Source organism: Aptenodytes forsteri, unplaced genomic scaffold (genome assembly GCF_000699145.1).
Source record: "Aptenodytes forsteri isolate BGI_AS27 unplaced genomic scaffold, ASM69914v1 Scaffold329, whole genome shotgun sequence".
Lineage (NCBI taxonomy): Eukaryota > Metazoa > Chordata > Aves > Sphenisciformes > Spheniscidae > Aptenodytes > Aptenodytes forsteri.
Window position 1 is genome coordinate 96,120 of NW_008796200.1, and position 27,311 is coordinate 123,430.

A 27,311-nucleotide genomic window follows, 5' to 3' on the forward strand; every position below is an offset into this window, starting at 1 on the left:
ATTTTAGCTTTCCTAGCTTTACTTTAGGTATTTTAAAGTAGATACTCCTGAGTATCAGGTGCGTGATTCTGTCTGTCCAACCTCCTATCCCAATTTAATTTCTCTAAAGCAATTGATACTTAAAAAGCTTTTGCTCAGTGCTGTTACGATTTTGTTGGCATAGAAATCAACCATTGTAGGATTTAATTGAGCAGTAAAATAATAGGAAATTTATTAACAGGTGAAATATTCGCAAGCAGTTTAATATCCTCATTATTAATTCAACATATAACTTCATGTAGATCCCTGTGGTGGAAGCTGTGCTGTTAGTGTATAGAAGAGCACTATTTCTAAGGCTTGCTGTCAGGTTTAATGCCTCCCCCATGCTTTATTGTATATCATTACAAGAAACACTTCAGAATATTGGTTGTTAAAAAACACCAGGGTTTTCCTGCCAGTTCTGCATGAAAATCAGTTTTAGGCTTGCTCTTAGATTTGCAAGAATTTGTGAGCTGAGGGAGGGGAGTAAAGACCAAAAGCAAATGGGAGGTACCTTTGGATAGTAAGGCTGCTAAGCTTGCTGTATCCCTTTAAGACTTTGAGAGCATCTTATTTTGGTATCCCTCGCTTCTCACTTGAGTTGCCTGATGTGACTTACACAGCCAGTGTCCGGCAGCAGCAAAGACCAGGAACAGCATCATCATCAACAGGGCACAGTCCCATGGGGTGTGAGCACAGTGAGCAGGGCCAGGGGCTGGTAATGGGGTTCATCAACAGCTCCAGCAAGCTACGAACCAGGTCCAGGGTCCATCCAGGGGGTCCCATCAGGAGGTGGGCTAGAAACAAAGCCATGACACGGGTCCAGGATCCATCTAGAAGATACAGCTAAAGACAGGATCAAAGTGATGTGCAACATAGATCCAAGGTCCATGGATCTCTCCCTCCAGGAGACAGAGCTAGCACATAACTCAGGGACTGAAGGGCCAGTGCTGAGCTTAAATGGGGCCCACGGGCAGAGGGCGTGGGGCCCAGGTGAGGCTGGTCAGGGCAGTTAAAGCCCCATGGTGCCCTCTTGGCCCTGAGAGCCAGATCACCCATGGGTGACTCAACGTGTGACCTGCTTTTTCATTAGCCTGTCAGGAGGAGATGGCTGGTGGAAGGAACCAGAAGCATTTTTATCTTGGTGATAGTGGTCATGCTCTAGGCAAAGACCAAGTAAGAGGTGGGCTCTGAATCCCCAGATTCCCTGGTCACGCAGGAGGAAGGACCGTTCCTAAGGGAATGGTGATTTCAGGTAGGTGCTTGCGCCTGAGTGCAGACAGCTCTCCCTATTAAAACTGCTTCCTTTCCTCCTTGCCCGGGAGATGAAGGCTGCCTTTTAGCACACCCTGTGGGGCAAAGCAGAGCTGGGAGGATCAGGCTGTCAGTGCCTTCTCTTTCAGTTATGAGCCTGGAAGGAGAAAAGCTAATTCCTGGTAACTGGAACGAGCTCCTCAGCCCCATGTCCTGTTCTTTCCCCTCACACCACCTAATCCCCTTCCCCTCCCGAAAACCCAACCCACCTCTGACAGACTGCTGTTTCACCCACACCTTGCTTTTCTCCCATGCTCTCAGCTGGGAGCATAAGAACCTCTGTAAGTTCATGCCAGTAGCAATGCTGGGACTGGCGAGCTGTAAAGGCTTCATGGCCAACCTCAGTGCGGTTCATGATCAGAAGCAAAATGTGCAGCACAGCTGGAAACCTCTGTTGCGTAAAGCACAATATCCTCATTACAAACCTGCCAACCCTTCTCCTGGCTTCTGTGCCTGTACGTGTTGTTCAAAGCTTGTTAACATTACAACAGCCTTTGAAAAAGCAGCACTGTCTCCAAAGTCCTGCAGTTGCGTCCGTTCACAGTTTATGACCCCCTTTTTCCCTGTATGCTGCATTCTGTGATTTAGCAAGAAGGAGGGCTAATGAGACTTGATTTCTCAGAAAGATCTACCCTCAATTTTCCCTTCTGCAGTTTTAATGAATTTGCAGTCTCTTGTTATATTTACCAAGTGCCCTGTTGTTAACATGACAGGACTGGCCAGTACAGCAAACAAGACACTTGCTGTGGTGCCGTGTAGTAATGTAATGCTTCCCATGCCAGTAATTGGATGCGTGCTGTGCCCCTTAGCCTTGACGGAAATAATTTTCCTGAGCTGTTCTCTATCATCATTTCATCATCTTTGTGCTTGTTCATTGTGTTCTGGTAGCAACCAGAATACCTCACCATGAACCACAGTCTTGTACAAGGCACTGGACGCACAGTATGAAAAAACTCTTTATACTCTGAAATGCTCAAAATACAAAATCAAAGTACAGCGATTCTTGTCCTTCTTCCTCAGATGGTACCATTAGGCGATGCGTCTAACAAACCCTTTCTGTACTGCGAAGAGAAAGCAATTAGGCTCCTGAAAGGCTTATTTCATTAGGAGTTTTATTAATTTGTGTCACAGATATAAGCACGGAACCTTTGCCAGAAGTGATGGAATGTTGGTTTTCTTAATGGGTAATAAAGCAATAAGCACTGAAATGCATTTGTGCATCAGTCTGGGGTGAGCGGCCAAGGAGTAATGAGAATGCTTGAGTGGCAAGTGTCTCGATAAAACATTAGCAAGGTCTGGCTGTGTTGACACCAAGCGTTTCAAGATTTGGGGTCGAGCTCTGATACTAATGCATTAGGTGATTCTGATGCCGTTACTGAGCTTGCAGTAACGTGAGTGTAATGTTACACTGGCAGATGCAGTATCTAGAGCTTGTTATGAGCAGTGTGACCAAGGATGTTGATGGGATGAGCTTACAGGTTAAGAGGTTTTTGTTCTGGAGCTGTTTCCCCAAGTAGAGATCTTGGGCATCCTCACTCACCTTATTCCAACCACACTGAGCAGATCTGGGTGTGAGAAGTGACTGCTGCAGGCCGGGATAGCCGATACCATTTGCATCTCTTGCATTACAGTGGCAACACCCCTAGGTATTTCCTTATGGGAAAGGGAAGCAGGCATCTCTCCACTCTGATGTGTTCAAGCTGATCTTATCTCCGTGCAAGGCAGAAGTCTATCCCTGAGGGTCTTCACCCTGTTGGGGAGCCTACGCTGAAAGATAACACTTGGGACCCTGCAGCCTACTCCTGCTCCCTTTCCACCACCTGTTGGTACCCAAGTGAAACAGAATAGGAAAGCCAGGGAAATAACGCCATCCCAGCAGAGCCGCACGAGGGTGCTCAGCAGGGTCCAGAGTAGATATTGCAGGTGCTCCAACGGCATTGCAACTTAACCCCATTAGCACTGATCAACACTGCGTTCAATTCCAGCTGCAGCCCTGCCAGGGCTGCATCTGTAGTGAGATGCTGATTGATTCTTTAGTCCAAAGAGGGTTACATCTGTACCTTAGATCATCATTTCAGGTCAGACATCTAGACTCCACTTCTGACTTGCTTTTCCCATGCAGGGCTGCTGCCAAGGGCCTTTCACTCAGCTTGATGGAGCGTCTCATCGAGAGGTACGGGGAGAAGATTGTGAAGATGCTGACAGTGCAGTACCGAATGCACCAGGCCATCATGCAGTGGGCTTCCTCGGAGATGTACAGTGGCCGGCTCACTGCTCACCCATCAGTAGCCCAGCATTTGCTCAAGTGAGTGACTTGCTCTTCGCTGGTATATGAGCAGAGATGTCTTTTTCACCCCATCGCGTGCAGGGTTTGTCCCTTCCCTATGATGGAGTTTTCTATTCCTCCTGGCCCTACAATAGCATTTCTGTTTCATCCTTTATTTCATCGAGGAAACTTTAATGGGGGGCGGGGAGGATGCCCTTTTTCCTATGTCAGAAGAAGTCATGCAGAGTTATCTTCTGTTTCCTCCTTTGTTATGATAAGCAACAAAATAAAATCCCCTTGCACCTAGTGAGAACATATGAAGGCCTGACCTGCAGTGGGCGTACCCCAAGCAGTGTTTCTCTTTCTCAAGCTCTCATTGAGGGTAGGACCAGACACCAGTCTTTTATTGTGTTTTCACATGTCCACGTGATTATGAGAGCCAGTGCCTGGCCCATCTTTGGTCCCAACATCGACATCAGAAAGATCAGACAGCAAGATTCCCTTTCCAGCTTGGATAGTTTTACTGCCAGGACAGCACCTGAGGCAGGTCTGATGGCATCAGATCCTTTCCTTGTCTACAGTAGTTTCCCTTTTCTTTGGTAATTTAAAGGAAGTGACTAGCATTTCATTTCCATTGCACCCTGGGACGGTTGTTTGCCAACACATACTGTGACTATCAATAATTGCTGCTTTTTAAAATATCAGTCAGTGCAGTTCTGGAAAACATTAATTCTCTCTGTTGGACTTGGAGAAGCATGAAATATCACAGTGCTTGCTGCATGGTGCTCTTGTATTTTTAGCAATACTTCTTTTTAAACGCAAATATTTAGGAGTCGGAAAAATTGATATTCCCCTAGAACCTCTCCGTTTCATAGTAGATCCAGTTTTGGACAGAGATAGCTAGAGAGGCCATTTTATCATACTTGTTTCAAAATAATCTTACTTGTAAACAGTGTGAACAATACTACCTGGATGGGAAAGAGCGAGCTTTGTGCTCGCGACAGCCCCGGCACCCTCATCTACAACTGCTGCAGCCAGCGCGGGGATTTCTGCTTGTGTCAGCATGCTCCGTATTAAGGCTTCAGGGCTATCGAGGCTTTGGCTCAACTTACATCAGTGAAGCTATGCTGACTTCTATCTTGGTTTATATACACGTTTGTGTATACGTATGTAATTTTATGGGTGAGTGTGGTGGGTTCTATAGGTAAGAGTAGGCAAGGCTGGTTCATCAGTGCCAGGAGGAGCTCAGCTGAGATGGACGGGACTCATTCAGCAATGTTTTAGCCATACAGATCTAATTCCAGGATCGGTGCTGTACAAAACCCTCTTCTCGATTGTTCTTGTTCCTTGCCATGCTTTTTTTTTCCATTTAACTTTGCAAATTAAAAATAGCAACTAGTGAAGAACCCCAGGCAAAATGGTTTGAAACCGTTATAATAGGAAACCAATTGAAAAGTTGAAGTTAGGCGACTTTGTTATTCTGATGAGCTGGTTTATTTTTATAGCTGATGAAGGAGTGAATGTTTTTCTTTCCAGTCCACAGTGCAGCTTAGTCCCCTGCTCAGGGCCTTTTCCTGCAGACACTGGTTTCTAAACTCATAATCAAACCTGCCAGTCCACAGCCCTACTGACATATCGCATGAATACAGCAATCCTCAGTTGAGGCACTGGACCATGTAAAGTTTCTGTGCTTCTGTAGAAGACCAGGTGATAATGCAGGGGCTTGATATTGGACCATGATCTTCTCACGTTTAGGTTGCTAGTACAAATTCCTTCATGATATTTGTGAGCATCTCATGTCTTTTGTTGGCTTAGGCCAAATGATTTGCTTAATCCCTTACCTAAGCAAGAAATAAGTAAGTTTTATTCTCTGATAGTTCTAGGAAAAGCTCTTTTATAAGCAGAAGCATCCTAGGGAAGTGGAAGGCTGGCGAGTGCCCACAGGAGTTACCTGCTCATACTGGAAAGCAGCCAAAGCCTGGGCTGCAGCTGCAATTGCAGCAACAGCATTTGACAAACTCCGGGTCTGTAGCTTTTTGTTACCTCCTTCCCAAGGGCTGGTGGGTGATGGTGAGGAACCTGAAGAGTCCCAAAGCACAGTGCAAGGAGGGGGATCTCCATCGCTGCTGAAACCATTTTGAGATCTTCCTTTGAAGAAAGATCTGACTGGAGTAATCCAGACCATAGCCCCCGCTACACCTCTGGCATTGGCAAAGCCAGCCCATACGATTGTATTCTAGCCTTGAATTTACAATGACCTCGATGCTGTTTTGAGAGGTGAAGCTTGAAGAAGCATGTCCCAGTCTTGAGACATACGGCTGGGAGGAGGTCCAGGTGCAAACACCTTGTGCTACGAATTGTGGCAGGGAGTTTTTGGTCCAGCTGAACTTATAAAGCCCGATACCTGTGGGCTTTCATTCAGAACGACTCTCCAGGGTATAATCCTCAACGTCGGATAGTAAGGCTGCACTCCCACCACGACCTTTCCCTGAACAGCACTGTTGATGCAAGTCTCATCTCCTTTACCTGAAGCACAAAGACTGGTCTTTGGAAGAAGTGCAGTTCTGCTCTAAACAACTTCATATTTCCTTACCAACTTTTGCTCTGACATGGGAGGCACTTGGAAACGCTTGGTCTGTGATCTGTTAGAGATTTCTGCAGCACCATCTTTTCTCAAAAAAAGGAAGCTTTTCAGGGGCAGAGCGTTTTCAAGGGAGCAAAACCTTCTTCCCAAATCTCCCTTCCTTCTGAAATGGGTGACAAAGCACATCAGAAACCCCCACACATTTCCAGAATTAAGTCAGGGAGGCTGCAAGCAGTATTTTTCACATTCAAAATTGGTGACTCAGTCTGTGAGAAGATGGTTTGAAAATCACCAGCCGTTTCTGCTGTCAGTTTTTAAGTACATTGTCAGGTGTCCCTTCCCTTAGCACTTTTTTGTGGGCTAACACCCCCTCGCTGATGGGGAATATGGGGGAATCCCCCCAGTAGCGTGAGACCTGGAAGATGCTCAGAAGCCAGAATGCCCCTTGGTTGCGATGTGCAGCTCACCCAGCTGGGATCACCTCCTCCCAGGCAAAGCACAGGGTGCCTGGATGCCCTAGGGCAGTGCGTTGAGCCTGGATCCAGTGTCTGGCTGCAGGGACAACCTGGTTTGTCATCACGGACCAAGAATCTCTCCAGGAACAAAAACCCACCTCTGCAGCTTGGACTAGTTTGCAGCAGGCGGGAGAAGTGCCTTTCCCCTTCACCCTGAAAGGATAGCAAAGCACTGGACAGCTTTTCTCCAAGGCAACAGCCAGTTCTGCTGCAATCATACTGCCTTAAAAGAGCATTAATTCTTCTCTCACCTGAAAGATTTATGTAGATAACTACTCCTCTGAAGCGACATTCCCGGGGTTGAGATTTTTTCCTGGTACTGAGAGATGTTGCAAGGGCTTTCCGTGGCCATTGTGAGTAGGCAAAGAATCAGGATTATCTACATGGAGAACTTGGCTTTTGCTCAGTCTTTTGTCTGCACAGACGCGGACAGTGGTAGGACAGTAAGTGGGACAGGTATAAAGGAGATGGGAAGCCTGTTAGATTTGATGTTACGAAGAGAGGGAGATAAACCTGTCGTACCCTCCACAGGGGAAGAAACACCCTAATGGGGAACTGGAGGTGGCCCCGCTCCGGAGGAGATCATGGAAAGTAAAGTTGGTTGCTGGTCCCTGGTGTCCTTGGAAATGGGGAAGGTACCTTGTGCCTCTGTTTGAATCCAATCACTGGGCTGAGGCGGCCAGTCCCCAAAGCCAGGGAAGAGCTCTTCCTTTGGGCTCTGGTTTGCCATAGGACTGGGGAAGGTGCATCCTGGGTTCTTTTGCAGGGTCTTTGGCTCCCTGTCATAGCTGCACTGATCTCTGTACCTTCCCAGCCATGCATTACAGCAGCAACAGCTTCAGACAGGAGAAAAATGAGTTTCAGTCAAGAGAGGAGACTTTTGTTGTCAATGGAGTGAGTAATGTCCAGAGTCCACGGGAAGCGAAGGCTGTCGGTGGCATACAAATGCAGAGGAACAGACGTGCAGTGCCGGGAGTCCTGGGAAGGAGAGGCTGCAGCTGGGGGCTTGTCTTGAACTGGAAACTGCCTTTTCCCTCACTTCCCTGCCCGTCATTTGGAGGTAATCCTCCTTTTTGATGGCTTGCCATCTGCCTTGTTTATTTGCAGACTCTCCGGAGTCATAGCTCTCTGTGATTTGTACGTGATGTACAGTAACACGTTGTTGTTTCAGAGCTCTCCTGCCATCTCCAGGCTTTCCGTTCCTGCCCTCCATCACCCATCCTCTTGCTAGGCTGTGAATTCAGCTAGCAACTTCCTTGGGTATTAAAATATGATTTATTAATATATTTTTTTTAATGCAGCAGCTTTAGATGTAGGAATGATGTGAAAACCCAACTCCTCTGTGGTTCCTTGTGCTGCGCTTTCTTCTCTTGCCCAACAACACTGCTGTCAAATCTCTGGTAATACTTCAGGCACTCCTCCTCCCTCTCAACACCGTAAAAAACAGAAAGCAGCTGCCACATCTCCCTAGGTCTGCACCTCTTTCCTGTTTGAGACCATTTAAGCGAGACACTAACACCCACACACAGTACCCTTGCCTTGCAATAACTGGGCTGTGTAGCACAGCTGGTAAGAAAGCTCTCAGCGCTGCTGGCTGGCGCCTGTGAGACTCTCCAGGGCCCTCAGCTCTTTGTTTGCATTTTGGGAGAGCATTTAAATGGCAATCCCATGGTGCAGAGCAATAATAGCTTTTCAGCTATGGCTTTCTGGCATTGCTAAACTCCCCTGGGCCTCTCAGGACTTCTTGTGCCGTTGGTTGTGGCTGCCGTCCTGGCACTGAACCCAGGAAGCCTGGAGCTGAAAGCCGGAGGACCCCACCAGAGCTAAAAGGCCCTGCTTAGTTACTGCTGTACATGACATGCTTTTCAGTAGCATCACTGCAGATGCAAAGGGATCCAAAGCTTCGTGGAGCAGAAAGGGGGAACCTCAGTTCTCAGTTTCCGTCATTTTTCACCACCTCCAGAGCCACTCTTCCTGCGTTTTCACCCCACAGGACACCACTGTTGGTCTGTAGCCTTGTCCCTCAGAAGCAATATCCAGCTATGTTTTCCCTCTGTCCTTGCAGCGTTCTTAGGAGGAGTAAGCAACAACACAACTGATCATCCCTTTGGCATAATTTCAGCGTTGTTAACTGGCCCTTTCCCAAATACCTTGTGCAGGGACCTGCCGGGCGTCACCTCTACAGAAGAGACCGCAATTCCCTTATTGCTTATAGACACTGCTGGCTGTGGCCTGTTTGAGCTGGAAGTGGAAGATGAACAGTCTAAGGGGAATCCAGGTACCGTCATTCAGAAAAATTTGTTGGCCAGAATTGATTGTCTGAGGTTCTCAGCCTCCCGCGGGCTTGGCCACTGCACCAGCTGAGCCACGTCCCAGAGATGTCCCCCTCCAGAGCAGGTAGCAGGGGGAAGGTGGGGTCCCCAGGGAGCCTTGCTTATTTGAGAGATCATTTCCTCTGTAAATCCTCAAGCTCAAAGGACTCCAAGCCAGAGTGGAGTGGCCACAGGGCCACGATGACAGTGTGCAGCTTGTGGGTGGCCACGCTGGCTGCCTTGTTCCCTTGCAGAGACATTTCTCCATGCTGTGGACTAGGACAGGGTGGAGGATCCCTGCGACAGAGGCTTTACACAAGTTGGCAGAGCAAATAATACCAGGCAGAGCGCAAGCCTGTTTTAGAGAGGCTGTAGACGTGGCTCAGAATTGCCTCCCAGTCCTCTGCTCCTTTCATGAAGTCCTGTATGGCTCTTCTCCATGAATTTTCTCTAGACATTGAGTTTCCTGCTGTTTTTTGACTTAAAAAATAGGTTTCACTGTGGAGATTGAGTGTAAAATCAGGCACCATAGCCATTCTAATAAAGTGGGAGAACTTTGAAAATGGTGATGCTACCTCCGTTGTGTCCTCACTTCCACAGCAAGGCAGGTGGTTGTGATTTGCTGTTCAAGGATGTTACTCATGCTCCTCTAGATTTAGTCTGGCATCTCCACACCTGCTAGCTGGCTCTTAAGAGGCTCACAGAGCGCCTTTGCCAGGATATGTTGCATATGGGCTGTCTAAAATCTGGTGCTTCATCTGACAATCCACATATCCCAACTTCGTTATGGAGATTGCTCTCCTAAAAGCGTTAGGGAGAGCTTTTAGCCCAGAAAGCTGTCGGCAGAAGGATTGCTGGGAGGGCACAGTAAGCCTTGGCTTTGGGGAAGGTGAGACATTTTTTTCAGAACAACATCTTCCCCTAGATTGTAAACTCGCTGCCCAGATTGGTTCTGTGGTGCCCGGAGGTGACCGATCTCCATGTGCGGTGCCTGTGCCCTGCTGCCTCGCCTGCAGCCACCCCTGCCTGCCTGGCTGCTGCCTGCACTTTTCCCGATGGCCGAGCCACAGGCTTTTCTAGCCATTCACTCTCACGTGGCCAAAGAGCTGATTTGGCAACATGGCTGCCTGCTTCAGGGATTCATTTGTTTTCCTCTCTGCTCACCAGTGCAGATCTCATGCCGGCAACAGATTTCTGAGGCTTCAAGTCCCTCTCTGGCAATGCAGGGAAAATGGACTGTAAAATACAAGGACAGTTTTTACCAATTTAAATATCTTTTGCCTTCTTTTGTTTGAAAAGCCACCAGTGTTTAAGTGCCTCTCATTTTTCCATGCATCAGTCCCCGTGGCCCTGCTGAACAGAGAAAGGCTCTTGTCCCCAAATGGAGAGCCAAAAAGACTTGTCTAAGATAACTCAGGGAGTTTGAGCAGGGGATTAAATGCACGTCTCCCAAAATTTGGGAGGCAGCCTTTTGGAGCAGCATACTGCAGATTCTGGATTTTTATACCTGTGTTTTGCTGCAAAACGGAGGGTAAAGTCAGTCCAGCCAGTAAACCAGCAAAACAGTTCACATTTGCGTTTAACTTGTCCTCATTAGATGTCTCTGAACCAGCCACCATCCTGAATAGCCAGTTGTTTGTGGCAGGCTGCCTGCAGCCTCTGGAAGGTCTGAGTACATGAATCTGAGCATGAAGCTTGTTTATTTGGTCATGGGGGTTTAGAAATGCAGGGACTTGAAAAAGCAGAATAAAAAGGAAAGGTGGAGTTTTTCCAGTTGCAGAGCAGAGAATTTAATTTTTAGTGAGGTCTAGGGTCTCATTTCAGAGGGAAAATAATCTATTGCCTGGATTATCATTGATCTCTTGGATTAATACGGGAAGGCCAGAGAAAGCCAAGTGCTGTTCAGAAAACTCTTCTTAAGCATAAGTGAGCTGGTGACTTGGAAAGGCAAGAGGCAAGTGCTGTGCAGCCCTGGGAATGGGGCTGTGTAGCACATCACCGTCTAAGCCAAGCAAGCCAGGTTGGGAATCGTTACCCCCGTGCAATGCTGGACTGAAGGCAGGACTTCCCTTAGCCTTTCCTTGCTGTATAAGGGGAGGTGGGCAAATTTCTCTGAGCTGCAGCATGTCCAAGCCGGCGGCTTCAGCCTCTGCCTGCCAGCCTGTTCCCATCACCACCCCTTCTGCTTTCTGCCCTAGGGGAGGTGCAGCTGGCCGGTTTGCACATCCAAGCCTTGGTGGAAGCTGGTGTGAAGGCACAAGACATTGCTGTTGTGGCCCCCTACAACCTCCAGGTGAGATGACCCTCTCCTGGCATCTCCTCTCTCTTTCCTCATGCACGCAGAGCAAATGCACAGAGGTGGATTCAAACCTTGACATCTCCAGGAGCGATACCAGAACGTCCTCGGAGAGATGAAGGTGGAAGTCAGCAGAGCCAAATAGTATAATCAGCATTTGTGGCCAGCTTCTCCACATGTAAGCAGCTTGAGGCCATGGAGGGAAGAGGTGTTAGGTATTTTCCACTCCCAGCCTCAGGATTCAGTGCTTGACCTTTGGGAGATGTGGGCGCTCATCCTTGTGGGTTTGAGAGGAAGGGACTTTACCAAAACAGTGCCATTTTAATCCCTTTCACCTTGCACTTTTCTTTAAAAGATATCTATCACATGTTTTTCAGGTGGACATGCTAAGAGAGCACCTTTGCCACAGGTACCCAGAGCTAGAAATTAAATCAGTTGATGGTTTCCAAGGAAGAGAGAAAGAGGCAGTGATCCTGTCGTTCGTGCGATCCAACAGGAAAGGTAAGAGTTCACTGCTGGAGAGTTACTCCATGGGGAATGGGAGAGAAATGGGAACTGTGTGATTGCTCAAAGGTTGCTCATCGTATTGCCAAGTGCTGTGGTTTAATCGCAGTTCTGACGGTCTCTAGCACTTTGCTCTGAATGCATTTACTGGCAAGAACCTTCCTTTTCAGACTTTTTTTTTTAATGAACGAGTATATGTGCTGTCACAGTTGCAGAGGAAGGCTCCCACGCTAGGTAGCAGGTAAAAAGGAAGCCAGGACTGCTTACTTTGAGGGTTTCCTGGCTATTGAGGCCTCAGAAATTATTTAAACCGGGGTCCTAAGAATGGCACCTGTCAGGTTAGCACCACATTTACTGGAGCGCCGAGCACTTCCCACAAAAAGTGAAAATTTGGGGGGCTTATTTCTTGGGTTTGGAGCCTATTTTGGGTCACTTCCCTGAAGAAAGCAAGCAGGAGCTGGCATTACAAGTCACGCACAGAAAATGCTTATTTTGGGAGCAAGATCTAGAGCGGAAAATCAAGTTCTTTCCTATCAGCAGCTGCAGCGAAAGTTAATAGCTGGAAAAAAGCTGCTGCCCTGGAGCCGCGAGGCTCCTTCTGTGGAGCCATCGGCCCGTGCTGAAGGGTTTTGTGGCAGCCAGCTCAAGCGGAGGGCATGAGTGGGACCACTCCGTGAACCACCTCTCCCATGCATCGATCACTGCCCTTTTCAAACCCGCAGTGTGACACATCCCTTGCTGCACTACCTTTGCTGCTAATGCTGCTAAAGGTGAGACACTGTGTATGTGCTGGGAGTGCTGATGTCTAGAAGGCAAAAAAACCCCGAAAGAATGCGTGGAGGGAGAAGGCTTTTTTTTTTTTTTAAGAAAGCCTAGAAGAAGAAAAGCATCGTTGGGGGGAGAATGGAGGTGGGGGACAGGACTAAGAATAGTCCTTATTCATGAATGACTCACCTCGCCTTTGCTCAGTGGGAGCTGGTGTCCTCTGTGAAGGCATGCGTCCCCCTGCCCCCTTCCCGTGCATGGCTAGCAGCCAAAGCTCAGATGCGGTGCAGTAATCACTTGCTTTCCTGGGGGCACGAGGCAGCTTCTCGTGGTGTCTGGGCACGGCTCTGGTCTGCATGGGGCACAAGAGATGTTGTTAGCACCCTCCGAGACCCTTGGGAGAAATCCATAGCCTTTTTGCAGCTGCATTTCTCAGCTCAGAGGAGGCCAGGAACCTTGACCAGCAGTGCCTGTCCCTCTGCAGCCATTCCTGATCCAGCAGGAAACCCTCTTGCCGGATCAGAGGAGTTGGATTTGCCCCTGCAGTCAGGCAAAACCACATCAGAGAAACTGGGTATTGTTCTCTAAGCTGCAGAGCATAGAGAGGGGAATCGCCCACACCCTGTTCCTCAAAGGCAGCTCAAACTAGACTGCTCAGCCACGGCAAGGCAAGGCAGAAACAGAGCCAGGCTGGTCACCCCACCGGCGGAGACATTAATTTCTTCCCGACTGGCCTCCTCTTTATCCCCAGGAGCTGGAAATTCAGAAGCCGCCCACGCTACCCTTCTCGCTAGCTGATCCTCACTGAGTCATCTTGGCATTCGCTAGCTCTTACTGCTTTTCTTTGAGAAAATAGCCAGAGAGCTTAAGCAAACCTTGCAGAGTTGCCTAAATGGCTGTTACTTTAGAGCCATTGAGAGTTTGGGGGCAGGTGGGGGGGAATTGTATAGGACAGGGTGTATTTCTTTACCTGCAGTTCCTCTTCTGTCACAAGGTGAGCCTCTTCCACGTTGCCCCATGTTGCATTTGCTCCCAGGTCCCAGCCTGATCTGGTGTTGTGGGCCACCCAGGAAAATATTTCTCCTTCCATGTGCCATCCATCCTCCTCCTGATCCCGGGAGCTAAGTGGGGAGCCCTAGCTCTGGCCTGCAGGTGGTGAAATGGAGACACAAAGATGAGGGTGACAGCGTGAGTCAGGGACCAGAGTCCAGTAAACGCTGACTCCCACCCTTCAGGCTAAGCAACCCTTCAATTGTTTGGGCCAAATCTAGACCTGGAGCCAATGCTGCACCCACTGACAGTCCTGAGCCCCTTGGTTTCTTTCTCACAGGCGAGGTGGGCTTTCTTGCAGAAGACCGGCGGATAAACGTAGCGGTGACCCGTGCCCGGCGCCACGTGGTTGTCATCTGCGACACCCGCACCGTCAGCAACCAAGCCTTTCTGAAGCGGCTGGTGGATTATTTCAGCCAGCACGGGGAGGTACGCACAGCCTTCGAGTACCTCGACAACCTCGTGCCCGAAAACTACACTCAGGAGGGCCGCGGTGAGCGGCAACAGGGCGCAAAGCTCCCCACAGCATCTGGCCCCAAACCGCAGCTGCCTCTGGGAAGGAGACTCAAAGCAGCAGCAACCAAACCACAGTGTCAGAAGCCAGAAGCGCGTTTCTCCCCGAACACAAGCGGACCCGGGAGAGAGAGCCCGGGGACAAAAGACAGTGCCGACAGATTCAGGGCCATGCTGGTGGCCTTCCTGGAGAGCAGTGAGACGCAGTTGGATTTCCCTCCATCTCTCAATTCTCACGATCGGATGCTGATTCACCTAATGGCAGAGGAGTATGGGCTGCAGCACGTGAGCACTGGGGAAGGAAGGGACCGGTACATCAGTGTTCGCAAGAAAGAGCCTGCTGAGCCTTCGCCACCCGCAGCCGCCCGCCCCAGCAAGCAGCTCCCCCTTCCTCAGCCACAACATCCCAGCAGGGAAACTCCTGTCCCTGCTGAGCCAGAAAGGAGCAGCCAGGGCTCAGGGAAAGTGGACCTGAAAACCCTGCACCTGGAGAGAGTTCAGAGGGAGAAAGCCAGACGGGAGGAGGCAGCGAGGAAGGCTCAAGAGCCCAGTGCCAGCCTTCAGGGCAGCAGCAGGAAAAAAGACAAAAGCGAAGCCAAAGGTAGGTCACTCTCTTTCCTAGCAGCACAATTAATGGTCTTCCTTGAATGGATCGTGCTACTTAATCCCCATGTTTTTGCCTCCAGGCCTTGGGATTTGCCTACGTGCGTGGAGCATGGGATGTGGCTCTTGGAAAGCTCTCTGATGCTTGTCAGAGATGTGAGAACTGGCAGGAGCACACATCAGTTGGCTGCAGCATCTGCGGGAGAGGGGTTTTGGATGCCTGGAGGCACATTTCTTAAGTCAAAAGAAAAAAGCTGGGGACCCTTTCCCAGGAAGAGAGAGGCTCAGGAGTTAGATTGGAGGCTCCCAAATGTAGGGAGAGGAACTAAGAGGAGTACCTGGCCCACACCGAAGGACATGGCTGCCTCCTGAACGCAGAGGCAGGGGAAAACAGAGCCAGGAGCTGCTGTCCTCCCTGCCAGACATGGTCCCTCCCTCTCCCCCAGCCCCCTTTTAGCAGAGGGAGGCACCCAGGCATGCTGCGGGTGGGAGCCTTGAGCTCCTACTAGTGCCTTTGAACACAGGCCAGAGTTTGCTGGCACGACAGGTCTCACAGGGGCTGAAATACCAGTCGCTGCAAACAGCAACTCCCCGGACCCGTGCTGCTCCTCACGAGCCCAGGCTGTAGCTGCGGGTTGCTTGGATCTGTTCAACTTCTAAGCAGGTGGTGAAATGGCCAGGTCTCTTCCCCTGTCTTCTCCCCAGGAAAGCCATCAGTTAAGAGCGGAGCAGGCAGCATGGCGGAAGAAGATATCGACGCTCTGATTTCTGCGGCCATTAAAGCTTACAACACTTGCGGCTTCCCCCGCTGCAAAGCCAGCGTTACAACCCTGGGACAGCTTTGTCTCCACTGCAACAGGTGCTACTGCCTCAGCCATCACATCCCGGAGGTACGCGTGGGGCCGGGCAGCCTGCCCAGGGGTTAGAGCACTGAGGGGGCTGGAGAGGAGCAGGATGTGCCAAGCGGCATGGGTTTAACGTGGGAATTTTCTCCATCGAGCTCCCTAGGCAGGATTTCCTTGCAAGGAGTGTAAAGCAGAACCTTCTGTCAGAGCTTTTGCTAGAGCTGCAGGTAGAAAGGGCTGCCAGGCGTTAACATGTGGACTCTGCACGCCTCCTCCTGAGAGCTTTTTCTTCCCCCTGCCCTTGCTTTGTGCCTGTCTTTACCGTTCTCTGGCATTTACACTCCCGGGTTGTGCAGATAAAGCAAGGCAGGAAGGAGAAATGAAGAGGCTTGGGCTTAAGGCAGTGACTTGAGGGAGCCTGGACACTCGATTCCCAGCTCTTGGCAAATTCCCTTCTGCAACCTGGGGACAAGTCAAAGCTTGAGCCCGCACAGAGCAGTGCTGCATGCCTGGTTAGCAATTAGGCATTTCCTTAAGTGCCTTGCTGGCTTGGAGCTGAGTTGCTTCACACTGTGCAGCCTCAGCTTTAGCTCCCATCCATACCTGAGTGACAGCAGTCCCTCAGCCTCCATTCTGCTTTCTTACAGTGGAGGACTCTCAAGCAGGCATCTCAGCAGCCCTGTAATGTCCTGCACCTCTGTAAGAGTAGTGTTGTGATGGCCACTGAACCAACAGCTTTTTCCTTGCTGTTACTCCGTAGCTGCTCAACAGCCCTTTTCTCCCCAGATCTGGGAAGGAGGGAAACTAAGGTTAAACTGGTGTCAGGCTTCATCTTTCTGTTCAGGCAGAGGTAAGGCAGGTAAGTTTAAGCCTCCAGGGTTGGCAGCGTGATGCTTCATGGTAAGCTGGTCTCAGGGTTCGAGTCCTGTGGGCAGAGCTGACGTGGCTGGGTGGTGGCTGTGACAAGTACACGGGCTGAGAGGTGACAATTTTCTATTTAGCTGCAGCCTCCTGTGCCCATCGTCCCTCATCCTGCATCACCCAGGCATAGCTCTTCGCTGTGTGGAACCTCCCAGAGCTTAGCAACGTTTAGCGAGCTGACCTATAAATCCTCAGCATAGATTTTCCCCTTGTCAAGTACTATCTGTTTCCATGGCAAAGAATAGTTGTATTTACGGTCATTCACAATCCAGTTGGGATATAAATTTATTTCCTGCAGAATTACCTCTCCCTGCTGAATTGTAATGAGAACTCCAATGAGAAACAATTGGAAGGATAAAATCCATGTCAACGAGTTTTTCTTGCTTTTTAAAGTTCAGCCCTTTTTCCAGATGTTACCAGGCCTCAATGTGAAATAGCCTGGGACCTCCTACCCATGCCTGGCCCTAAGGGGGGCTAGCACATACCTGGAGCCATCTCAGAGGGCGTGGAGCCTCTGCATATGGAGGGTCCCTGTTTAGAAAGAGCTCGTGCCCCCCTTTAGCAGCCCCCAGCTGCTGAACCCCTCCCCATCTAGTACAGCACAGCAGACCCCATTGAATGATGTTCAACCTGCGCTCCAGCACCTACTGACGCAGGAATTACTGCCCGTTTTAAAGTTGGTCTGGAGGGTCTGTTAGCTACCGCTGGTTTAGATCGGGCAGCAGGCTCAGAAATCCCGGTCCTGGCTAGGAGCCGCGTGCCAGGTGCTGTGCACGGCTATTCCCGGCCGTTGACAGCCTGCTCCGGCAGCACTAACAGGGACAGGAAGGTTTGTCACGGCACTGAAAGAACGGGCTGGGATCCTCAGATCAGCTTATGTTCATGAAAACATCAAATGACTTTGGGATGGACCAAGCAGAAGGGGTAAACTTTTAGGATCTCTAGTTTAGACCTGGTGGAGATGATTCAGGATGGTGTTGAACTTGACTTAATGCACCTTAAACATGGCCTGGGCTTCAGTGCAGATGGGTTTTGGGAAAGGTTTGCCTGCACAGAATTAATATTATGAAGCTTTTTTTATTCCGATACAGAAGACACATATAATTACACTAAAGAAGCAGCTATATGGCTAAAAAGGTCTCTTATTTCCCAAGTCACCTTTCCTGTTTCACTCCTTTTTCCCCCAAGTCATACTATATTAGCAGAGAACATAACTGGGAACTCAGTTTTAACTATTTCTAGCTCTCATGCGAGAACCATAAAAGATCCAGCAGTTCACATGACGAGTGTGAGCTTCCCCCAGATGTTTAAAGTTTTGGAAGGAGACGCTTAAACCATCCAAAAGGATGATTTACCTGCTGTGTAGATTCCAGAAGGAGAAAAATTACCTTTATATTTTGCTTCCTGTTAGAGGAGCTATAAATAAATGGGAGATGGTTTTAGAGGGGTGCAAAGCAGCTGGAAGAGGAATTCCAGGCTCTGGGAATAAAAATCGCCTGATTCCTACATACGCGATAGCTGCCCTGTTTCCCGGCTGCCACCAGTGTCTGTTCTCTCTCCGCCAGGTTCACGGCTGTGGGGAGAAGGCCAAGGCCCACGCGCGGCAGAGGATCAGCAGAGAAGGGGTTCTCTATCCCGGGAGCGGCTCCAAAGACAAGTCCTTGGACCCAGCCAAGAGAGCCCATCTCCAGCGGCGCCTAGATAAGAAGCTCAGTGAACTGACCAGCCAGAGAAAGAGCAAAAAGAAAGACAAGGAGAAATGAAGGATCTGAATACTTCTTTTTTAACCTTGAAGTCACAGGTCAGACTGCATAAAGCTACAGGGCCGTGCTGAGCCCGAGAGGAAAATGGGAGCTCTCATTTTGGGTGGTAGACAGCTTGGAGCCAGTGTGCCGGAATAAATAGTCACTGGGCCTCCCTAAACCACAATGCTGAGACAGAGGAAAGAGAGCAGCTTTATTTGTCCTGGTTATCCTTATTGACAAAGTAATGGATGTACACAGAGAGAGGGAGAGAATGCTGGAGAATGCCAGTAAAGATGGATATATTAAAACACCTAAAGCAATCGGCTGTTGCTGTGACATTTCTCCCTGCTACAGTAAAAATATAAATGTCTGTGAGCAGGAACGTGGGAGGAACTGAAAACCCCGGGTGACCCTCTCCTCCAGGGAGGATGACTAAGAAAATGGATGCCTCCAGCTCCGTTTTCCCAGTCCAGCAATCCTCCCAGCACGGCTTGGAGTTAGAGTGGACTGGCGCGTCCACACGGCAGCCAGCAAGACCCAGAGTCCCAGGTTGCCCTTCGGGAGCAGGCAGAGCTGGGCTGCATCCCCTCCCCACCATGCAAAGGGGCTGCCGGATGCGGGCTCAGCCCCACCAGCCTCTGCCCTACTGCAGGATGTGGCCCATGCAGGGCTCAACCCTGCTCTGGGGCTGCGTGGGGACAAAGAGGCCTCAAGTCCTTACCTTGCCGGCACCACGGCAAGCTGCTCCGAAACACCCAGCCTGCTGCCCTGGGACAGCCGCCGTCCACTGCCTTCACTCGCCATCCCTCTCGGTAGCACTGGTGAGGTCTCTCTCTCCCCACTGTGTGCTGTTCCCTTCCACGACACTTCCCAGACCTGCTGAGGAGAAGCATTTCTTTTCCCTGTCCTGCCCTTGCTGCAAAGCTCCTTGGAGGCCGATGTCCACTGGGAAGGTCCAGAGCAGCGAAGGCAGGGTACGGCCGTGCGAGTTTTGTGCAGCCCTCCCAGGCAGGGGGGAGCCTCACGTTCAGCATCGCCCATCCCTCCTGGACCTGTTCCCTGCTCCTGTACCTCCCCCAAAACTAATCTATCTCCCACACTGTTTTCTGCCTGCTGACCCTCATCTCCAAAGCATCTCTCCATCCACCCACAGCCCCCTGCCCTATCCCCTCTCCTTGATGGCTCTGAGCAGGTACCGATGCATCACACACGGTCCACCAGCCCCTGAGGAATAGCTCAAGCAGCCATTTTTTGTCCCCAGGGTGGCACACGCAGGCCCCAGGATGAAGGAAAAGGTGCCAAGATGCCTCCACAGAGGAATGGCTGGAGAGGGGCACAATAAAAAGCCCCAAACCACACACGGCCCATCATTTTGGGGCTGAACACTGCAGGTCTTGCCCACCGGTGATTTCGGCACCAGTGGAAGGCACTCATCTCATCCTGACCAAAGGCTCAGCAGTTTGCAGGGGCTGCAAGATAGCCAAGCATTTCTATGTCTGTCTCTCTTCCCAAATGCTAGATGAGGTAGCTAATAAGCAAATTTTCCCCCAAACCTCAGTGCCTCTTAGTACTGGCTGTGAACACCTTCCAAAAAAACCTTCTTCCTCCTTCAGTAAACCTCATCCTTCAGAAGAACCCTCCATTTGCAGCCCCAGTCCCGGGCAAATCCGGCCTGCCTGCACCTGCCTTGGCTCCGAGCATCGCCTTGGCTCGTGCCTTGGTCCCCGGGACCAGCCATGCGTCAGCCCACAAAGGGATGGCACCGGCTCACGCGACAGCAGATGGGACATCGGGACTCCTGGAGGGAAAGTTGGGGAGGAGGAAGAGACGGAGTGTGGGAGAAGAAAATCTGTGCATCGGCGAGCAGTGCTGGGCATATATGCAGGAGAGAGCCAGAGCAGTGCCTGCGAGGGGCTGCGGAGGGGGAGGACGCAACAGAGAAATCACAGCCTCATCCCAAAACGGTCAGGCAGAGAAGACAGACGAGCGGAAAGGAAAACTGCTGCCAGCTGAGGGTACCACCACAGTGTTATCTTTAATCAGGGATAAATGGCTCATTCATTTTTTTTTCCTGCTAAAATCATTCAAGCAACCACATCCCTGACCATGCTCACCCCGTGGCACCAGCTTTCTGGCAAACAGCCCCAAACACCCCCAGATTTCCCTGCCTGGCTTTCTGCTAGCATTCTGCAGGCAGGGAAAAGCCGAGGCTCCAGTGCAAGCAAGGGATGCGTCCCCAGGGCATCCTCTGCCCACCAGCCCATGCCACGGGGGAGCTCCAGAGCCCTCCATCTGTCACCCTCCAGAAGATGGGGTGGGCATCGGCTCCCCCCTAAAAAAAAAAACCCCAAACCTTACCCAGGGGCTGGTCCTTGCTTGGGCCAGGAGCCCACGGGCAGACAGGATCCAAACAGATTTTTCCCCTCCCTTCCCCCTGAAACAGGAGTTGGGCTTAAAAACTAGGAAATTAGGGGTCTCTTTGTGTCTACCTTCGGTCACAGGGCCAAGACGTTCCTCTCTGCACCCAGATTTCAGATAAAACAAGCGAGCTTTGGGATGAGCAAGTCAAAGCATGACTCCAGGACGAGGGACTGTAAAAAATAATCCCCAGTCATGAGATTTGCGTTAAAAGAACAGGAATTTGCCGTGCTGTTATGAGCAGGCCTGGGGGTTAGTTTAGCTGGCAAAATGGGCCAGGGTGGGAAAAGCTGACCCCAGTCATGCTGGACCTTTAGGGGATGACTCTCAGCCTGGATCTGACCTCAAACCCAAGAGGGTGAAAAACCACTCGTCAAGTCCAGACACCCCTCTGCAGCCAGCACAGAGATGGGCAGAGATTTACTCTGCTTGAAAAAAAGATGGAAGGAAAAACCATATATAATAACAATTGCTTTTTCTGCTGTTATTTTTCCCTTTTTCCATTCTCATTGGAAATGTTTCAGCCCTGGTGCAGCACACCAAAATCCCTCTGAAACCCAACAGAAAAACCACAAACACAGAGAAAATACATCGTGCCGGCACTTTATCAACCCCCTCTCCATTTTTCCCCCCATTCAACCAAAAACCACCTTCCAAAGAAATTCACCCCCTCCCTGGGAGCCCTTGGGGTCCACATTCGAGGGCACCACTGATTTCGGGAGGCCGCTGGGGAGCATGTGGGATGCTCGGGAGCTCGGCTGGCGGCCAGGCAGCGGTTTGGGGAGGTTGGTGCTGGTTTTGGTCCATTTCAAGGGAGGGCTCCTTTCTCGGCGGGTCTGTTCGCAGCCCCCAGCGCATGCGAGGGCGACCCAGATGGGGGGAGGTGCAGCCAAGGAGTTGCTCTGTCCTCCGCATATTTTGGCAGCAAGATGCTCCAGCCAAGGTGCGCCAGCAGCTCTGCCTTTTCAGCGCTGCAAAGTCTTTCTCAACCTCTGCCCGGCTGCAAACGCTGTGTTGCGGTGGCGGCTCTCGGACGAGCTGTTGGCCAGGCAGAGCCCCCCTCTGCCCACTGTCCCTGGGGCAGAGCCGATGTCGGGGTGCAGGACCCCGGGGGCGTGACGGGCTCCCCCCCACCAGCAGCCTAGTTTCGCCGGAGCGGGTGCCACATAGAGACGGGCTTCCTCAGCGTGGCCAGCATCTGGTTCCAGTGCGTGATGCCCATCCCGCTGGCTGCTGGGCCGATGAGGACGTGGCCCGTGTTGTCGGCGTGGCCGTCCTCGCCGCACTCGGCCACCGTCACCCGCAGGGACAGGTCCTGCGGGGGAGCATGAGGCCGTCACAACAGTCCAGCATAGAGCGGTCGCTGCATTGCTAGCACTGACACCACCCCCCATATATACATATCCCCATACCTTCCCCAACCACACATGCACAGACAAACATACCCCCCAGTACTAACCCATACATACATGTCCCCTATAGCCCCCACCCCATAAATATGCATCCACCAAAATAGCTATACCATATATCTACACACCCCTCTATACCCCCACCCCATTCACACACATCCCCCCTCACCCACCCCACTTGAAAACCATATATGCTTATCCCCATAGACAACCATACCCTGTATATATGCATCCTCGTATACCCTGCCACTGTACTTGCACATCCCCTAAACCCACATATGCACCCGTCCACATACACAACCATACCCTATACATATGCATCCCCCTATATCCCCCAACCCACACATACATATTCCTCCCCCCTCCAACAGCCATACCCCACACATACATACACAACCCCCTATACCCCCTACCCCATGCATACATCCCCCCAAACCATACATGCACATACATGGACCCCACCCCACAGCTTCTATGATCCCCCCAGAACCCCTCACACCCCAGGAAGTCCTCACTAGCGCAGGGATTTGGGGACCTCGAGGAGCGATGGGATGTGCCCCCCAGGCTGGGACATGTCCCCTGAGCCGGGACAGACCTGGAGCACGATGGCCGGCACCGAAAAAATCATGGCCTCGTTGAACACGGGGTTGGTGTCATCCCTCTTCACCACCGTCTTCTTCTTGCTGATCTTCCTCCCGTCCTGCAGCAGGTACACCTTGACAAAGGGATCTGCTCGGGGTGGGGGAGAGAAAAACCTCGGGGTCAGTCATGCGATTTCCCTGCGATATGGAGAAAGCGGGGGAAGCCATCTCTGGTGGACCTTCCTGGTAGGGTCTGTCCTCAACGGGAGCCACTCCAAAAAATATCCATGTAGCGCAGTAGTATAAACCAGGATGAAAGCCCACCTCCAGCCCACAGAAGACCGAGGGACCCCTGTGCCCACCCGGCATACCCTGCTCACCTGCAGTCACTTTGCCGTTGGTCCACACGAGGTTCTTGGCTTTGACCACCACCACCGTCAGGCGCTCAGCCGTGGGCAGGTAGCTCAGGGAGAGCAGGATCTCCCCCACCGTGTCCACCGCCTGTGGGACACAATGTCCCATCACCCATCGACCCCAGCCCCCGGGGAGGAGAAACCCCCAAAAAAAACCTGTGTGGGAGATGGACCACACACCCCCTGCTCACCTTGTTCATGTCCTGCAGGTAGAGCCAGGCGTTGAAGGGACGCACGGCCAGGTCCAGGTCAGAGAGTTTGAGCTCGGCCACGCCAGTGCTGACATTTCTCTCGTCCTCGTCAATGCCGAAGACGGAGAAGCGCAGGCTGTTCTCCTCCAGCGCCACCGGGTCCAGTGGGATGGAGAAGCGCTCGTCGAAGGCCACGGTGTAGGCACTCCGCTGAATCTGCCATGGGGAAGGAGGGGGATTGCCTTGATACCTGCCAGGTTTTGGGGCCGTGTCTGAGATCTACCCCGCTTCTCTCGTGGGAACTGCGAGGACCACATGGCTTTGGGGTGGTGAGGGCAGGGCATCCCCCAGCCCAAAGCAGCTGGGGGGTCCCAGCCTCAATGGGGACAAAAGTTATTTCCCACCTGATCGCAGCAGCGGCTCGGCAATTGAGGTAGAAAATAGGGGCCATGTCCTGCCCCATTGCCCATTAATTCTTTTAATGAAAATTTAAGGTTGGTCTGGTGCTCTCAGGTGCAAGAGCCAGGCATCCCTGCACGCTGGGAGCTCGGATGTGTCGCTGGCTCAGCCACTCCAGGCTACAGGATTTGGCCAAGGGGGTGTAACCCCCAGTCCCTCTCCAAGCCAGAGCCGACGGGCTTCACAAGCCCTAAACGTGCCAAATGGGGACAATGCTTTTCGCCAGACATCGTCTCTACGTCACATCATTCACTTGGAGCAAACGCAGCAGCAACTCCCCGGGGGGGGGGTACTGGTCACTACCTGGTCCCAAAGTGCTGGTGGGGGGAACTGCTCTGATGGCTTTAGAGACTGTTTTTCCCCTACTCCAGCTCTATTTCTTTTGGCATCTAAGGTACCACCCACAAATCAGGGTTTTGTCCTAAAAGGAGGCCTGGTGCCCCCACGGGATGGAAAGCCACAGCCTTGGATGGCACGGAGCAAAGCAGAGCCACCAGCTCCCTGCCACCCATCCAAAGCCAGGTGCTGCGGTGGAAAAGGGATCCCGCTGCAGGACCAGGGGGCTCAGCCCCAAACCCATCCGGCGTCATCACCCCAAGAGCCACCCAGACTCCCCAGCAGCAGTGGGGAGATGGTTCATCTCATCCCAAGGACTTTCTCACATCTGTCTGTCTTCTCCTAGACATGCTCCATCCCTGGGATGGAAGACACAAAGCAGCTCGCGAGGCGGTACCTTCCATCATCCCCTTCCGAGCACAGTGGTCCCACGCTCTCCCATCGGATACCACCAATCCCTAGAGTCCCCAGGGGATCAAAGTACCTCTATGGGAAAAGCAGATTTGCAGCTATCTGCTTTATAGCGCTGACCCTGTCTGTCTGCAGCCAACATTATGTTTTGGGATCTCTGGATGAAAGGTACAACAGAGATGTTAGCTGCTATTTAAAAAAACCCACAACATAAGTACTGTAAAGCATTAAAGGAAAAGAACCAAATGTGTCTTTATGACTTGTCTCAGGACAGCAAAAGAGGGTAAATAGAGCTGGTGAATTATAAATAATGATGCTAAATAATAAATATCTCCAGAGCATAAATAACGAGCCTGATCTTTGGATGGAAAAAATGGTCTTAAAAGGGCGCTGTGGAAATATTTTAAAGGCAGTGGGTTTGTGCTCACTGGAAAGGTACCTCCACCGTTTCTTTAGTAGCATGAAGCTTTCTGCTCCTTTCTGGAATATCTTGATTAAACCAAACTGACTGACCCTGAGCTTTGCAACAAGCAGCTGCTGAAAGAAAACTGAAGCTCCTGCTTTCTGACAGCAGCTTTAAAAGGGATGTTTCACCCCCAAAACACCCCTGGTTCTGGCCCTGCCGGTGCCACCACCCGGATCTTCGGCTGCCACGTCCTGCGTGGGGAGGGAAAGCATCGTGGCTGCTGCAGAAAGGAGAGGTGGCTGCGGGGCACCGTGCTCGGGCTTCGTTAGGGTGAATCAAGTGTGCGGGGACACAGCATGACGCTGGCAGCATGCACCCAAAATGCCGCCTCTCCCCATATCCCCCCGCCCCAGACCACTTCCTCCACCTTCCGCAGCATCCCTGGCCCCCAGAGCAGGGAAAGTTGAGCAGGAAAACTTGCTGCAAACTAAGCTCAAAGATGACAAAGTCACTGCACGTCCCGGTCAAGAGAGAGAAATTTCTGCCTCTGCCGGGTCTCTGATGCACAAACCCATCCGGGACCCCCCTGTGCCACAGAATGCTGAACACCCCCGAGCAGGGCTCCAAAAATCCTGTGCCAACCGCACCCAGCCCCAACGTGTCCGGACCTCCCTATTCCCAAGGCCCCATCACTGTCTTGGGGAGTTTGGCCAAGGGATGCTGTGACCCAAAAGCAAATGCTGCAGCAGGCGCGTGGTAAGCGATGCCACATACACACGGGGTTTTCGTGCAAAGAGGGGCAAGCGGCTCACCCGGGAGATGCCGACGATCTGCTCGGCCGGGAGCAGGCTGATGCGCATGAAGCAGGACTCGAAGCGAGCGTCCTCCTTCTCCAGCAGGTCCTTGCCCTGCAGCAGCGTCACGTGCAAGGTGGCCGCCTTCCCGTCGTACTCCATGGAGACCTCCACCTGCCCCACCGTGAAATCCTGCCCAAAGTTGTTCCCGATGGAGGAGATGGAGCTGAGGGAGTCAGCCGAGATAGATTTCTTCAAGGGGCCATAGGGGGCCAAGCCCAGGTCTTTGCTCATCAGCTCCAGGCTCCCCAGCTCGTTAATGCTCTCGAAGGTGTCATCTGCCCGCAGGCTGGTCTTGCGGATGGGTGAGGTCTTATCCAGCGCCCTCTGCGAGCCCGGGGCCATCCCTCGCTGCGAACAGGGAAAGGAAAAACCAGGCGATGCAATCCCATCCCTCCGTACAAAGCCGGGGACAGCTGGGATTCACTGGCGCCTTTTTGGATGCCTTACAGCCCCTGCTTGGCCTCAAGCTGCCGCGGCAGCAAACCCTGCACCTCCTGCAGCTCCCAAGCCCTATTTACAGCTCCGCACTGTTCCCCTCAAACTCTCCAGCAGCACCAGCTCACCGCCCATGGCTTTTCCCTGCTGCGAGAGGATGCAGGTGATATTTTTGCCCCTCCAGCGGCTCGCATGTTGCAAAGGGAAAGGAGGCGAGCCAAACATTCCACCTTTTTACCTTGTGTTTGACATCCGAATACGCCGCCCCGTACTTTTGCTCCAGGTATCGGTAGTCGTAGTTGGGGAAGGGGGAAGGCGCCGGGTAGCTGCCGGAGCGCCAGAGCTTCCAGAGGTTGACGGCGGCTATCCCCAGCAGTGCCAAGGCACCAGCGGCGTAGATGCCGATCTCCCACCGAGGTGGGCTCGTGGTGACTGCGAGGGGACAAGAGGCACTGTCAGCTGGCCACGACCCCGGGACAGAGGCTTCATCCTCTGCTGCTCCAACGCCAGAAACTCAGCTCTAAGCTATGAGGATGGGATCGGCCCGGGGGGGATAAACCACAGTGTCCCACTTGGGTGGATTGCAAATGGTGTCAGTCAGCAGCTTTGCAAGCCAAAAAAATCACAGCCCTCGCTTTGCTTTCCTGGGAGGTGAAGTGGACATGTATTTCAGCCCTGTTCCCCAGCAAACAAGGAGAATCAGTGAATGGCTGCATCACCCAGGGGTGCTGGGGGGTCCTTTCACCAGCTACGGATCCATCCCGCTTACAGATGTGCTCAGTGCACATCTGCATCGCCCTTTCCACCACAGGGAAACCCTCACTGCTGCCTGGTTTCCCACAGGCTGGGGATGCCAAGAAAATTCAGAAATAGGGAAAAAAACAAACCAAAACAACCAACCAAACAAAAAGCTTTTGGAAACGGGGAAAACCCCCACAACTGCTGCTGATGTGATCCAGGGAGGAGAAAGCCCAGGCTTGCAGCTGCAAAGCGGGGAGGACAGCAGCCCTGCGATGGTACACTGAGCAGTTGTTGCTGCATTGCACCAGCCTCCATCACACCAGCGACTGAACCATCACCAATCACTCCGTGTAACAAAAAAAAAAAAAAAAAAAAAAAAAAAAAAAAAAAAAAAAAAAAAAAA

General features: G+C 51.6%; 2 protein-coding genes across 2 annotated transcripts in view; one reads left to right on the plus strand and one right to left on the minus strand.

Moving 5' to 3' along the window:
* Nucleotides 1-18,563, plus strand: part of IGHMBP2 (immunoglobulin mu binding protein 2) — a 44,310-nt gene extending 25,747 nt beyond the window's left edge. The window contains exons 9-15 of the mRNA XM_019474348.1: nucleotides 3,455-3,637; nucleotides 8,857-8,975; nucleotides 11,208-11,302; nucleotides 11,683-11,806; nucleotides 13,905-14,738; nucleotides 15,446-15,630; nucleotides 18,072-18,563. Coding sequence (XP_019329893.1) covers nucleotides 3,455-3,637; nucleotides 8,857-8,975; nucleotides 11,208-11,302; nucleotides 11,683-11,806; nucleotides 13,905-14,738; nucleotides 15,446-15,630; nucleotides 18,072-18,269 — 1,738 coding nt within the window. The 3' untranslated portion in view covers nucleotides 18,270-18,563. The remainder of the gene's footprint in view (nucleotides 1-3,454; nucleotides 3,638-8,856; nucleotides 8,976-11,207; nucleotides 11,303-11,682; nucleotides 11,807-13,904; nucleotides 14,739-15,445; nucleotides 15,631-18,071) is intronic.
* A 3,167-nt stretch (nucleotides 18,564-21,730) lies between these two features.
* The window catches only part of SYT12 (synaptotagmin 12), a 6,504-nt gene continuing 923 nt past the window's right edge, over nucleotides 21,731-27,311 (minus strand). The window contains exons 2-7 of the mRNA XM_009288155.2: nucleotides 26,406-26,599; nucleotides 25,688-26,080; nucleotides 23,264-23,479; nucleotides 23,040-23,160; nucleotides 22,674-22,807; nucleotides 21,731-21,984 (exon numbers count right to left, since the gene is read on the minus strand). Coding sequence (XP_009286430.1) covers nucleotides 21,811-21,984; nucleotides 22,674-22,807; nucleotides 23,040-23,160; nucleotides 23,264-23,479; nucleotides 25,688-26,080; nucleotides 26,406-26,599 — 1,232 coding nt within the window. The 3' untranslated portion in view covers nucleotides 21,731-21,810. The remainder of the gene's footprint in view (nucleotides 21,985-22,673; nucleotides 22,808-23,039; nucleotides 23,161-23,263; nucleotides 23,480-25,687; nucleotides 26,081-26,405; nucleotides 26,600-27,311) is intronic.